The 13,556-nt window shown below is 44.1% G+C and overlaps 1 protein-coding gene across 4 annotated transcripts in view; it reads left to right on the plus strand.

Annotated features, from left to right (window-relative positions):
• Positions 1 to 13,556, plus strand: part of GRAMD4 (GRAM domain containing 4) — a 75,872-nt gene that overhangs the window by 21,752 nt on the left and 40,564 nt on the right. For all 4 annotated transcript variants that reach the window (XM_042815905.1, XM_042815903.1, XM_042815904.1 and 1 more), the window contains one exon: positions 5,055 to 5,265. In XM_042815905.1, coding sequence (XP_042671839.1) covers positions 5,055 to 5,265 — 211 coding nt within the window. The remainder of the gene's footprint in view (positions 1 to 5,054; positions 5,266 to 13,556) is intronic.

Here is a 13,556-nt window from a genome sequence, read left to right on the forward strand (position 1 = left end):
AGAAAATAACCTTGGGGTGAGCCACTACAAGAGGTTGAAGAGGAAAAATAAACAGAGGGCTGCAACTCTGATGAAGGAAGATGTTTCTTTAGCTGGCTGTGCTGTAGGGAATTTGTATTAGTTTCAAATGGTTTGAGCTTGGTGTGAAGAGTTGCTGTAGAAGGGGAATCTGGAGAAAGAGGGAACCCTCTGCTTGAAAGAGATTTGTACAAGGAGGTGAGAATTACCTCCAGTCTTGTACCCTTGGTCTTGCCAAGGCTCCTCTTTCTTGCTGTCTATATGTCAAAGGTGTTGCCTGTCTATATCTTGCTTGTCTTTTTTATGTTGCATTGGTTCCTGGGATAATGTGATGATGTGCAATGCAGCTAATGCATTTCTTTTAACGATGAAGAGGAGAATGTTGACCATAGGGAAAAGAGGATAGTAATACAAACAGATGCATCAGAACAGATTTCAACCCTGACAGGCATTCATTTGTGAAAGTTTTAAAGCATCCTCCATGTGAAGGCCTCTGAGCTGAGGAAAATAAATTGCATGAAGAAAAAAACTGGCTATTTCGCAGTAGATGCCCATGGAAGCTTTCTGAAGTGGTGTAATCAAGGAACTGACTTTGAAGTTGGAGTTTGTGACCTTTGTTACCCAATGTGATAAGTTTACAACACTGAAATGGACTGAGTCAGGGGGCCCAGTTTAAATCATAGGTGGTACAGTGCAGTGTCTTAGAAAGCTAGAATTACGATGAGTTTGCATATATTAATTCATCTTTCTTATATTGTCTTCTGAAAAGCAAAATGCTTCTCCTGGTTGGGTTGAAGTATTTAAAGCAGGTATGAAAGAGGAAGAGGTTAAAATGAGGCTCACTAAAGATGAGCCGAGGGGAACAATGTCAGGATTGGGGATAAGACAAATGCTCAGCTGAAGTGCAAGTACACCAACACATGCAGCATGGACAACTAAAAGGAGGAGCTGGAAGCTGCTGTGCAGCAGGCAAACTATAGCTTAGTTGCTATTACTGAAACGTAGAGGGAGCGCCTCCACTGCTGGAGTGCTGTCATGGAAGGCTGTAAGTTCTTCTGAAGAGATAGGCAAAGAAGGAGGAGCTTTGTCTTGGTTCTCTATGCTAGAGAGGGTTTTAATGTTGTTAAGATTGGGAGTGGGAATGATGAGGTTGAGTCTCTGTGGGTAAGGATCACAGGGAGGGCCAACAAGGCAAACATCCTGGTGGGGTTTGTTATGGACTGCCTAACCAAGATGAAGAGACGGATGAGGCGTGGTACAAGCAGCTGGCAGAAGTTGTGTGGTCCGCAGCCCTTGTTCTCCTGGGAGATTTTAACTTCCATGATGTATGCTGGAAATACAGTACAGTGCAGAAGAAGCAGTCTAGGTTTCTGGAGCGTGTGAAGATAACTTCCTGACGCAGCTACTAAGAGAGCCTGCCAGGGAGGTGCCTCGCTAGACCTGCTGTTCACAAACAGAAAACGCCTAGTGGGGGGTGCAGAGGTTGGGAGCTGTCTTGGGCAGAGTGACCATGAAATGGCAGAGTTCTGTATTCAGGATGGAGTCAGGAGGGGGAGTCAGCAAAACTGCTGCCCAGGACTTTTGGAGGGCAGACTTTGAACTGTTCAGGATGCTGGAAGGGACGGTCCCTTGGGAGTTGGTCCTTGAAGGGTAAAAGGGTCCAGGACAGCTGAACGCTCCTCTAGAAGGAGCTCAGGGGGAGTGCAGGAACAGGATATCCCCCTGTGCCATAAGATGAGCTGAGGGGCAAGAACACTGGCATGGGTGAACAGGGAACTTTTTCTAAGTCTCCAGGAGAAAAGGAGACTCTACCTCCTGTGGTATATATGGTTTATATGGTTATATATTGTTTAGTAGCTTGTGGTACTAATAGGAATGGGAGGGTAGTTGGACTAGATGATCTTGCAGGTCGTTTCCAACCTTGCGATTCTGTGATTCTGTGGAATAAGGGATGGGCAACTTGGAGAGTACAAAGAAGTTGTTAGGATGTGCAGGGAAAAAAATCAGGCATTAACCAAGCTTGAACTCAACCTGGCCACCATAGTAAAAGAGAACAAAATGCTTTTTAACAAGTATGTTAACAATTAGAGGAGAGCTAAGGAGGATCTCCATCCTTACTCTGGATGTGGTGGGAAAGTTACTGCTGAGGATAAGGCTGAGGTTCTCAGTGCCTTTCGTACATCTGTCTTTAAAAGCCAGACCAACTATCCTTAGGGTACTCTAGCCTCTGACCTGGAAGTCAGAGTAAGCCCCCCATGGTTCAAGTGGAAACAGTTAGAGACCTACCATTCCACCTGGACTGCCACAAATCCATGGGGCTAGATGGGATCCATCTAAGGGTGCTGAGGGAACTGGTGGAAGTGATTTATCAACAGTCCTGGTCAACCAGAGGAGTTCCAGAGGGTTGGAGGCTTACCAATGTGACTCCCATCTATAAGAAAGGTTGTAAAGGAAGATCTGGGGAACTACAGGCCACTCACGGAATCACAGAATGGCCAGGGTTGGAAGGGACCTCAAGGATCATGAATTTCCAACCCCCCTGCCACATGCAGGGCTGCCAACCTCCCCATTCAATGCTAAACCAGGCTGCCCAGGGCCCCATCCAGTCTGGCCTTGAACACCTCAGGGTCGGAGCATCCACAGTCTCTCTGGGCAGCCTGTTCCAGCACCTCACCACTCTCTCTGTAAAGAACTTCCCCCTGATATCTTAGATCTTCCCTCCCTCAACTTAAAGGCATTTCCCCTTGTCCTGTTGTTATCTACACTTTCAAAGAGTTGATTCCCCTCCTGTTTGTAGGCTCCCTTTAGGTATTGAAAGGCTGCAATGAGGTCACCCAGCAGCCTTCTTTTCTCCAGTATGAACAAGCCCAGCTCCCTCAGCCAGTCTTCATAGGGGAGGCGCTTCAGTCCTCTGATCATCTTTGTGGCCTTCCTCTGGACCCTCTCCAACAGCTCCCTGTCTTTCTTGTACTGGGGGCTCCTGAGCTCAGCCTGACCTCAGTGCCAGATAAAGTCATGGAGCAGATTGTCTTGAGTGAGATCAAATGGCAAGTGTGGGACAGCTGGGGGATCAGGCCCAGCCAGCATTGGTTCATGAAATGCAGGTCCTGCTTGACTACCTTGATCTCCTTATGCAACTGAGTGACCTGCCTGGTGAATGAGGGAAAGACTATTGACATAGTCTGCTTAGACGTCAGTAAAGCCTTTGACACTGTCTCGCACAGTATTCTCCTGGAGAAGCTGGCAGCCCATGGCTTGGATAGATACAATTTTTTTCTGGGTAAAGAACTGGCTGGAGGGCTAGGCCAAGAGAGTGGTGGTGAACAGGGTTAAATCCAGATGGCAACCAGTCACAAGTGATGCTCCCCATGGGTCAGTGCTGGAGCCCATCCTGCTTAATGTCTTTGTTGATAACCTGGATGAGGGAATTGAGTGCATTGTCAGTTAGCTTACAGATGACACCAAGCTGGGAGGAAGTGTTGATGTTCCTGGAGGTAGGGAGGCCCTACAGAGGGATCTGAACAGGCTGGATTGCTGGGCTGAGGCCAGTGGGATGAAGTTCAGCAAGACCTGGTGTCACGTCCTACATTTTGGCCACAACAACCCCAGGCAATGCTACAGGCTTGAGGCAGAGTGGCTGGAAAACTGCATTGAGGAAATGGACTTGGGGGTATTAGTCAACATGTGCCAGTAGTGTGCTCAGACAGCCAAGATGGCATCCCAGCTTGTGTCAGAAATAGTTTGGCCAGCAGGAGCAGGGAAGTGATCAACCCTCTATACTCAGTACTGGTGAGGCCGCACCTTGAGTTCTCTGTTCAGTTTTGGGCCCCTCACTACAAGATAGGCATCAAGGCTTTGGAATATGTCCAGAGAAGGGCATTGGAGGTGTGCGGGGTCTGGAGTGCAGGTCTAATGAGGAGAGGCTGTGGTGGTTCTGTCTGGAGAAGAGGAAGCTTGTGGGAGACCTTATCGCTCTCTACAGCTGCCTGAAAGGAGGTTGTGGGAGGTGGGGGTCGGCCTCTGTTCTCGCATAACCAGCACTAGGGCGAGAGGAAATGGCCTCAAATTGCATCAGGGAGGTTGAGGTTGGATATTTGGAAAAGTTTCTAATCCCAAAGAGTGGTCAGGTGCTGGAGCGGGCTGCCCAGGGAGGTGGTGGAATCACCATCCCTGGATGTGTTTGAGGCATGGTTTAGTGGGGAAATATTGGTGGTAGGTGGGTGGTTGGACTAGATAATCTTAGAAGTCTTTTCCAACTTTGGTGATTCTATGATTCTGTGGTTTCTGAATTATAATTTTAAGACTAAATTTAAGTCTAAATTCAAGTACTCTTGCATGAGCTGTTATCTCCAGAAGTGATAGGTGTGCATCTCCTATCCCTCCCGATGAGATGATATCTGCACTGTTTGCAGAAGTGCTGGCTGAACTGTTGCACTCAGAGTAAACTTCTGCTTGCTCTGCCTTTAGGCAATGTGAAAATCACTAATGAAGTTATTCTCCTTTGTACTGAGAAGAGAGTTGTAGAAATCTAGCAAAATTGCTTCCCGAAGTATACAAGATTGTTGATAACAATAATGTTAAGGATTTTGGTTGTATATTTAAAAAGTGCTATATCAAATTCAACCATCCATGAATTTTTGATGGGATCTTCAGTGTCGATCTATCTGTCTGCATTCCTCAGTGAATCCCTGTTACCTTCCTTTTTCTTACTCTGAAGTAGGAGAGTGTTATGATAGCCTTGCTACTCTTCTTCTTCAGTTTTTCAGATTTAAAGATGGGTTGTGATGTGTAATGGATTTTCATGTCTTTAATTAGACATGTCAACAAGCTGAACAATGTCAACTGAACCTTTTTTGTTTAAAGTAACTTGTTTTGGGAGTAGGTTGTGAGTTTGTTCCCATTCTGTCTTTAGAAATAGCTATGAGAAAGAGGTTGTAACAGTAGGGGAAGATGTGCAGGAAGATGGTAAGTTATCAACTACTGGAAAACAAACCGTGCACCTTTCTAAAGTACTCTTCATGTCTTGCTTCTTGCAGAGACTCCAACCGTCATGTTAAGGTAAAGCAGAAGAGTGCAGTGCTGAACATGCTAAAGAAGTTGGACAAAATAAGGTTCAGAGGTCACAAGAGAGATGAGTTCCTTGATTTAGCAGAGTCTCCAAATGCTTCTGACACTGAATGTGGAGATGAAATCCCAGTGAAAATACCTCGAACATCACCCCGAGACAATGAAGAGCTGAGAGACCCTGTAAGTACTAGCTTCAAGTATTGTTAATTATGTCATTGTTGGGTAGAAAAAAAACCAACAACCAAATTAATAATTCCTTGCCCCCTATATTTTGCATTTAGCACTTGAAGATTTGTGGATTGGGAATAAAGCTTTAAGTAGGCTTCCACACTGTGGAAAGTTCAAGGTACTTTCTTAATAGTAATGTTTTCTCTTCCTGCTGTTGTTTTTAGATGTTGTAGATTGACAAGTCTGTTAACTTTGGATGTGCTTCTGAATGCTCTCAAGTTTTATTTGCTTTGTTAAAATACTAATAAATATGAAGGAGAAACTTCTGGTTGTTTTTCAGCTAGAAAAACTCATAACTGCCACTGCCCAGAACTGTAGGCATACAGTTTCTGATTCCTCATTGTTTTCTGGAGTGTTGTATCCAGTGATGCTGCCGTATTTCATGGCTGTCTTAACCCCATGCAGGACTCTTCCGCTACAACTTTTTGACACTTGCAAGCAGGAGCAACTGAATATAATGGCTTTCTATAAAAATAGAAATGCTTCAGGAATTGTTAAATATTGTTTTTAAAACAATGTAAGGAATCCTCCTTTGACCTCTTATATGACTGTGGTCCTTGAGCTTGAACTACTGGGTACAATCTAAATTACAATTTGGCAATTCAGCTGTTGAAGTCAGAACTTGTACCATTCTGGGGACTCACAGTGTGGTTCTTGGACCCAGATACAAGCTTTCAGATAACAGCTGGACCATGTTTCAAACACGCATGCTCACTGCTTAGAGGAATCATCTGAAAGATTTCAATCTGTGTAGGGTTAAGCATTTCCTTTGGTTTGGCAGCTTGTATCCTGTTCAGTGGCTATTATTAATGGTGCCTTTTTTTTTTTTTTTTTTTTTTTTTTTGTAAGCATATATTAGTACAAATGGTCTTTGCTTATATGAAGCTCTTTTGCCAGGTTTTGTTTCCTATGATAATGAAACAAGTGGTAACAACAGAGCATTTCTGTGTCACAAAAAAACCTATTGTATTCATATCGTCAAGCTCCTCAGACAAGGAAGGTCTTTTGAATATCTTTCCTTTGCTCTTACTCTTCTATGGCATCTGTCTTTTGTTACTACATATCTATTGTATGTACTGAGACTGTTGTGTTTTTACTCTTCCAACATGGTATTGTCTCAATTTATCTTAGCTAAGTAGTGGCTTATTTTCATCTAGACACCTCAGTGTGCAGAGCTGAACAATTTCAGAAACCAATTTGAAGAGAAGCACTTTGCTAGCTGGCTGATTACATGATGTGGAGTGCCCTGATCTAACTCTGTGGGATATAATTGAGCACAGAGAAACAGAGAGAAAGGGGAGAAAAGAAAAGCAGGAATGCTATCAAACTTGTTATGCCCTGCTCATAGTGTTAGTGACTTCCAAAGCCAGTGTGATGCCAGAACCACTGGCTAAGAGCAGCAGCTGTGTTGCAGATAGTGGCAAAGCAAACTTGGATGAGGAAAGAGACCTGAACTACAGGGGCTAAGTTTCACATGGAAAGTGTGAGGGATTGCTACTTGGCTCTGGAAGGCTTCTGTCCTCCTAAGCACTGCTGCCCACCCATAAAGTGAAGGGAGAAGAAATAACCCCTAGTCCTGCAGAGTTGCCAGGAGTAACCAAAGTAATTCTTCTGTATTTAAGCCAGTGTTAAAATAGTGGCTGAGATCATGTGAACAGAGGGATTCTGAGTTATGTCTGTTTCTTGTTGAGATCAGATGCTTGAGTTCTGCCCAAACTGTTCTCCATGACTGAAACTCAAATCTTAGATTGCTTATATGGGGTGGTTGTCTTTCACAGGCTTTGTAAGCACCGTGGCATCATACTATGATTATGCTGTCTAGGAGAGGGATCGAGAAAAGACCAAGTTGGGTTGATTTCTTCCTGATGAATACTTGAGGGAGCTCTTCAAAGCAGACAGAAGTGAGTGCAAATCTTGTGCATAAATGGAAGTTAGGTCACGTGTATTTTCATGTACAGGTGAGCTGGTGCTGTATTTTCACTTCTGTTGCTTTGTTGTTTCTCTTGAAATCTGAGTGGAGAACTCCTGAGCTGGAAACAGCAGCACTGTTGGCTTAGACCTGAACATAAGCGTGGAAGATTTGAGTCTCAGCACCCTTAACTGCATCTTGAGTACACGGATGTCTTTGAGTCTGCTGTCAGCCATCCCTTTGTTAAAGGTTTCTTCTTTGCCCCTCACTGCTTTGCTTTTACTTCTAACTTTTCAGTCTAATGGTGTGCAGAGAAGAGTATTCTCTGTTATCCAGCTTCAGCAAGTTAAGTGAATGTTCAGTCACAAGCCACAAACAGAGCTGTGGGAGTTAGTCCCACAACTTCACATCTTACTGAAGTAACACATGCAGAATTTACATCCTGTGGCTAGAGAAAGGATGACCGGATGAAGGAATCTTGTATGCTCTATCTTAAACTGTAAGCATTACCTGTTTAGCTCCATAATAAACACCTGGACCTGTGTTTGGGTAAAGCAGCTGTTCCATAAGAACAGGTTGGCACTGCGAGGGAAGCCCTAGACTTGAAGATTTGTTGTTTTTCTTTGAATTCATTTGAATTCTGTTCAGAATCTACTGTACTGTTCAAAAAACTCGTTGCTCTTACCTTGAACTAGTTCAGTCTTGACCTACAGGCTGTCCATTTCCTTGTGTAGTTACTTCATAGAATCATTTGAGTTGGAAGGGTCTCTTAAAGGCCACCTAGTCCAGCTCCCCTGCAATGAACTGGGATGCCTATGGCTAGACTAGGTTGTACTTCTCCCTTCTCTGCCCTTACTACCCAGTACTTCTGGGATAGCAGCTACTTTCTTAGGTGTCTGTGGGTTCCTGGACACTGTGACCATGTCATAGCCCAGACACTGTGTTGCTTAATAAGCTCTTAGTGAAGCGTTTTTCAGTTCTTGAATGGCTTCCCAGATTACTCCTTCTCCCCATTTTAGCATCAGGCTTTTTTTTTTTTTTTTTTTTTTTTTTATAAATGTGGACATTCAACTCCATATGCAGCAATGGTATTTCAAGCTTGTTTTGTCAAAACACCACAATTATTGAGTTGACTGTGAGTAACCTGGTCCATTCCATCTTCTTTATAGTCAAAGTATTAGCATTTGTTATATTGTGATGTTGAAACTTTACATAAGATTTATTAATTGATTAATTAAAGCCCCTTTCATTCAGTGCTATCACGTAGAATAGAATCATAGAATCGCAAGGTTGGAAATGTCCTGCAAGACCATCCAGTCCAACCGTCTTCTCATCACCGCTGCTACCACAAGCACTAAACCACATCTCGCAGCTCCTCATCCAGGCGCCTCTTGAACACTGCCAGGGACGGCGACTCCACCACCTCCCTGGGCAGCCATTCCAGTGCCTGACCACTCTCTGAGAGAAAAGGTTTTTCCTCATGTCCAACCTAAACTCCTCTGGTACAACTTGCGGCCATTTCCCCAGGTCCTGTTTGTTGCCTGGAAGAAAAGGCCAAACCCCTCCTCACCACAACCTCCCTTCAGGAAGTTGTAGAGTGCAGTGAGGTCTCCCCTGAGCCTCCTCCAGACTGAACAATCCCAGCTCCCTCAGCTGCTCCTCATAAGGTTTGTGCTCCAGACCCCTCTCCAGTATCGTTGCCCTTCTCTGGCCTCAATGTCTTTTTTGTAGTGAGGAGCCCAAAATTGAACACAGTACTTGAGGTGCGGCCTCACCAGTGCTGAGTACAGGGGGAAGACTCAGGCATCACGTTTTCCTATTTTATAGATGTAATGTCTGCAGCCTGATTTGCTATGACGCAAATCTTCAGGGCTGGGACTGCACCCTGGAAATCATGGCCCATCCTTGTATTTGCCTGTTTTGGCTTGTCTTGCCTTCTATATAGTGTCTTGTTGTTTTGTGATCCAGGTGCATTTATGCACTGTTAATGTTAAAAGTGTTCCATTTTTATAAGAGGGAGAAAATGTTTCCTAGTACACACAGTGAATTCAAGTACAGCAGAGAGAGGATCACGTCCCCTTGGGCAGAAGAGGGGAAGAACAAATTTGTGTTTCAGCCCCAGGAGCTTCTGCACTGAACTCAGGGAGAATTTCCAATTGAAGCTCTCTGGTACCTGGCATATTGTACTGAAAGCAGCCTAATCTACTTATGCAAGTTCCCTGCCAGTGTGCTAGGATTAAATCTGAGTTATTATTGTGCAGCAAACATTAATTTAATTGCTGTTCCAGTACAGTTTGGCTTTTCCTGAAACATGTCAATTAAAACCTTAAAATTTGTGTATCTGTTGCCTCATTTGCAATGATTTGAAGATATAGAGACTCAGGCAAACATTACAGATAAAATAAGCTGCCACTAAAATAACAACAAAAAAAATCTTTCAAAATATAGCAGTGCTTTGTGAGCTATCTGTTGTGGGTGTGCTTCCCAGAGCAGCTATTGAGGATTAGCAGTTGATGCGGATGCTTTGTTCTTGAGCCGTCTGCCTGGTGTTTTTCCCTTCCCTGCAGCAGGTACTTGTGGCAGCCATGGTGAACCCTTGCTTATTTCAAAGAATCTTTGAGCAGTGTCAGTTGAGAACAGCAGGCTAATTCATAGCGTGTGGGTATATGAAGGAAGTAATCTGGAAGTCGTGTGCATTCTGGGCAGCCCTAATATGTGAGGGTTTTTGTTGAGGAATGGGGGAGAAGGGCAGGATGTTATATCTAAGCTGTTGTCCCCGGGTATGGCAACCAATGTGGTGTGCAAATTGCAGTGAAAATAGCACTCATCTTTGCCTGCGTCAGTAGTTGTTTCATTTGGGAACTGTTCCTCTAATAAGGTAATTGCAAACCTGGAAACAAGACCAACTTCTTCTTAGATGCTCCTGGAAAAAAAAATCTCCATGTGATATTGTGTGAATAAATAAAAGGAGTTGAACAGTTGCATGTCTGTGTAATGCTGAGATATGCTGTACTGCAGATGGAGATGCATCCGTATCTGCTGAGCAATGGAGTTCCTCTGCTGCGGCTGCGCAGTGATGGTGTTCACTGGTTTGGGTGCTCAGCATTCAAAACCAAATGCCAGGGCTCTCAGGATACAAGTCTGTAGAAGGTAAAGAGCTCTCAGGTTGAGAGGTGCTGTTGCTAAAAACCTAAACTGCAGGTGGCTATAAAAGCACATTAGTGGGCCAGTGAGATTTGCCTTCAGACCTGGAGCTGGATGTGGTGTGGAGCAGGAGTTCAGACAGCAGGTTATCTGTTGTCATCAGCAATGTGCCTTTAACCCCTCTGACTTAAACTCTTCCTGCTCAACTCCGTGGCATTTTGCTGGCTTCCTAGGCACTGCAAACTCATCTTCGCTAAGTAATTGTGATTGCCAACATTTTAAGAGGGTCCTTGCGTCAAACATTGTCAAAGCTGCAGAGGCAGAAGCTATGGAAAAGCAGAAATCTGTGGAAGCCTTTAAGGCTTTTACTGAGTCATGCAGAAGCAAGAAAGGGCATCTGTACAGTAGAGTTGTGTTAATCCAATCCCAGTCCCTGAGCTGTCCTACAGCAGCTGAAGAAGGAAATGCTATTACCCATTTAACACAGGAATTACAACAGGAACATTTTTTATTAACCTGTGAGTGGAGTCAGTTATGCATTCCTGAGACAGGCAGCTGACTTCCAGTGAACGTAACAGGCTCATTTCTTATCTTTTTGGCCCATAACACCTCTTGACAGAGCAAGGTGTGTTGGCGTGGAGAAAAATCTTCTCTGACAGAAATGCCATCTGCTTAAATGTCTCTCTTTCCTGTATGTGCTCACTTTTTTGGCCCTTCTCAGTTGTGTTCAGCAATACTTTACAATGTCACTAAGTTTGGAGTGGGTGCTCTGTTTTTCACCAAATTTGTGTTGCTGTGCATCTCATCTTACTACTCAGGTTAAACCATTTCATTATTATTGTACATCATACAGTACTTGCATGATGTTGCTCCTGGTGTTCTTAGCAAGCAGCCTTATATTTTAATCTATCTTTTTATTTGTTTTCTTCTCTCTGGCTTAGGTTGTTTGGGGTTAGTTTAATGGCCCCCAGCAGGGGGGTTGAAACTAGGTGATCTTTAAGGTCCTTTTCAATCCATGCCATTCTATGATTCTATGTGTACCTGCTGATTTTTATCCCATTACTTGGGTGGAAACTTGAATATCTCAGACAAGTACAAGCCCCTTTCTCCCTCCACTCTTCCCTCACCTGTCATCTTCTATCCCATCTGCTCTGCGTGGGGCTGGGGACTGGGGAGCAGTGTGGCAGGAGCAGTGTGCCTCTAGCAGTACGGCTGAAGTGTCACAGCACATGCTATCACATGGCCTGATGTGCATAGCTTGTGAGCATTTCTGATGAGTATAGCACCTTACTCTCTGGCCTTTATGTTGTGTGGGGGTTTTAGTATTGTTTTTTTTTTTTGTTTTGTTTTTGTTTTGTTTTTAAGCTGTGTATTTTCTCAGCAGTGTCTTTAGCCAGTTCCATATCTAATCCTACATGCTGGGGCCAGAAGCTGTCCTCTTGTGCAAGGTGTACTTCTGCCAAGCATGTTAAGCTCCCTCCTGTATGAGTCACAGAGTGATAAAAACTCAGTTGCAATGTAAAATCTGTGCTTTCATGACTGGGTAGCAGTCTGCATTTTTATAATGCTTCCTTCTGCCTGTCTATAGCGTATTGCAAGGTGCTCCTGCCTGACGTCTGCCACACCTTCCTCAGTGGGGCTGTGTCTAGCAAGCAGTAACACTAAGTCCTACAGCACTGAATGCATATGATCCAGGTTTAAAGATAAGAAATCAACACCAAGGTTAATCACCGTCCTATGCTCATCTGGAAATAAACTGCTCTTCTCACCAGGCTGGAGCAGTGTCAGGTGGCCTGTAGTGCTGCACCTCACTGGCTGGATGGGAGATGTGGTACCTGGACAGCAGGATGCTGTGCTGCATCTCTCCATACCAGTATGGCTGTGGGTTCTGTCTGTCTGCTGTGCCATGCTGCTGGGATGCTCATGCTCCAGCTGGGAGCAGCGCTGTGCTGGCAGCTTCTCTTATCAGGGCCGACAGCTTGCAGGATTGTGGGTGTCACTGTGGCACTTTTGGAACAGGAAATAGCATCCCTGCTTGGCACTATATGAAACAAATCCAGATGGGAAGCTGGTGCCAGGTAGATGTCCTGCAGTAAGTGTCCACCACTTCTTCATTTTACTTCATTGACAGTTCTGAGGTTCAAACTGTGTTCAGCTTGAGCAAGAAAACAGATGTTTAATAGGTATTTCCACACTGCTTTATTTAAAAGAGCAAATCATTCCCACCAGTAAAAGTACTTTACAGCCTGTGATCTTAGTACATCCTTTCCTAAGACATAGAAAATGTATTTTAATTAACTCTCCTGTAAGTTAGCTGAGTTGATATAAGTATGTAATTAAACTGTTGCAGTTAAATATATGTAGCTGACTTCAGACTTCTACTTCAGCAGTAGAGCTCCTGTATGTTTTCAGAGATAAATAGGGATTGGGGAAGTGTTCATGATAAATCCCTCTTTGTCTGAAGATCATTTTCAAAATGCAGGCTCCCGTAATGCCGTTCAGTTTGGCCTCCTGTAAACCTCATTGGCAGCCTTCTTGTAAGCAGTGGGCACTGCATGCAGGGCCTCACCCTCCATTGCTGAAGAGATGCCCTCACACACACTCCTTTCCCTGCTTTCTGAAAATGCTCACTTCATGAGAAATGGGCAGCATCGCCTGCCTTCTGCTGTGTGGGCTCACTTTCTCTCTCTGCTCTCTTTGTGGAGGTGGCGATTGTCACTGCTGTTAACTGATCACATTGCTCTTTAATTCTCATCTCCAGCAGTATTTCCCGTGCTCAGGGTGACAGCAATAAATCAGTCAGGACAGTCTCCTGACTCCCCTCCGCCTGGACCTCCAGGGTGCTATTTTAGAGTAAATATTTAGAATATTTCTTTCACTAGCTTTTCAATTTAATGTGTAAAGTATGTCACATCGTTTCTTAACTGGGAGTGGGAGGTGCATAGTATAACTACACTTTTCAAATCAGCAGAAGAAAGGGTAAATGATGGTATGGCATAGATGCTGAGGGAGCAGAAAAAGAGAATTTGTTTTCTGTATCTCCTTGAGGTCTGCGTCATTCAGATTCATGTGGGAAAGATACCATGCTTTGGATTGGTTTGCACTCATCCATTTTTGGTTGTTAAATGCAGATTAAGAGACATGCAAAATTGTTGATACTTGTGTGTTTTTCCCACGGCTGTCTTTACTG

Source organism: Centrocercus urophasianus, unplaced genomic scaffold (assembly GCF_019232065.1).
Source record: "Centrocercus urophasianus isolate 14NV4802_14NV808 unplaced genomic scaffold, USGS_Curo_1.0 seq_15, whole genome shotgun sequence".
Classification (NCBI taxonomy): Eukaryota; Metazoa; Chordata; class Aves; order Galliformes; family Phasianidae; genus Centrocercus; species Centrocercus urophasianus.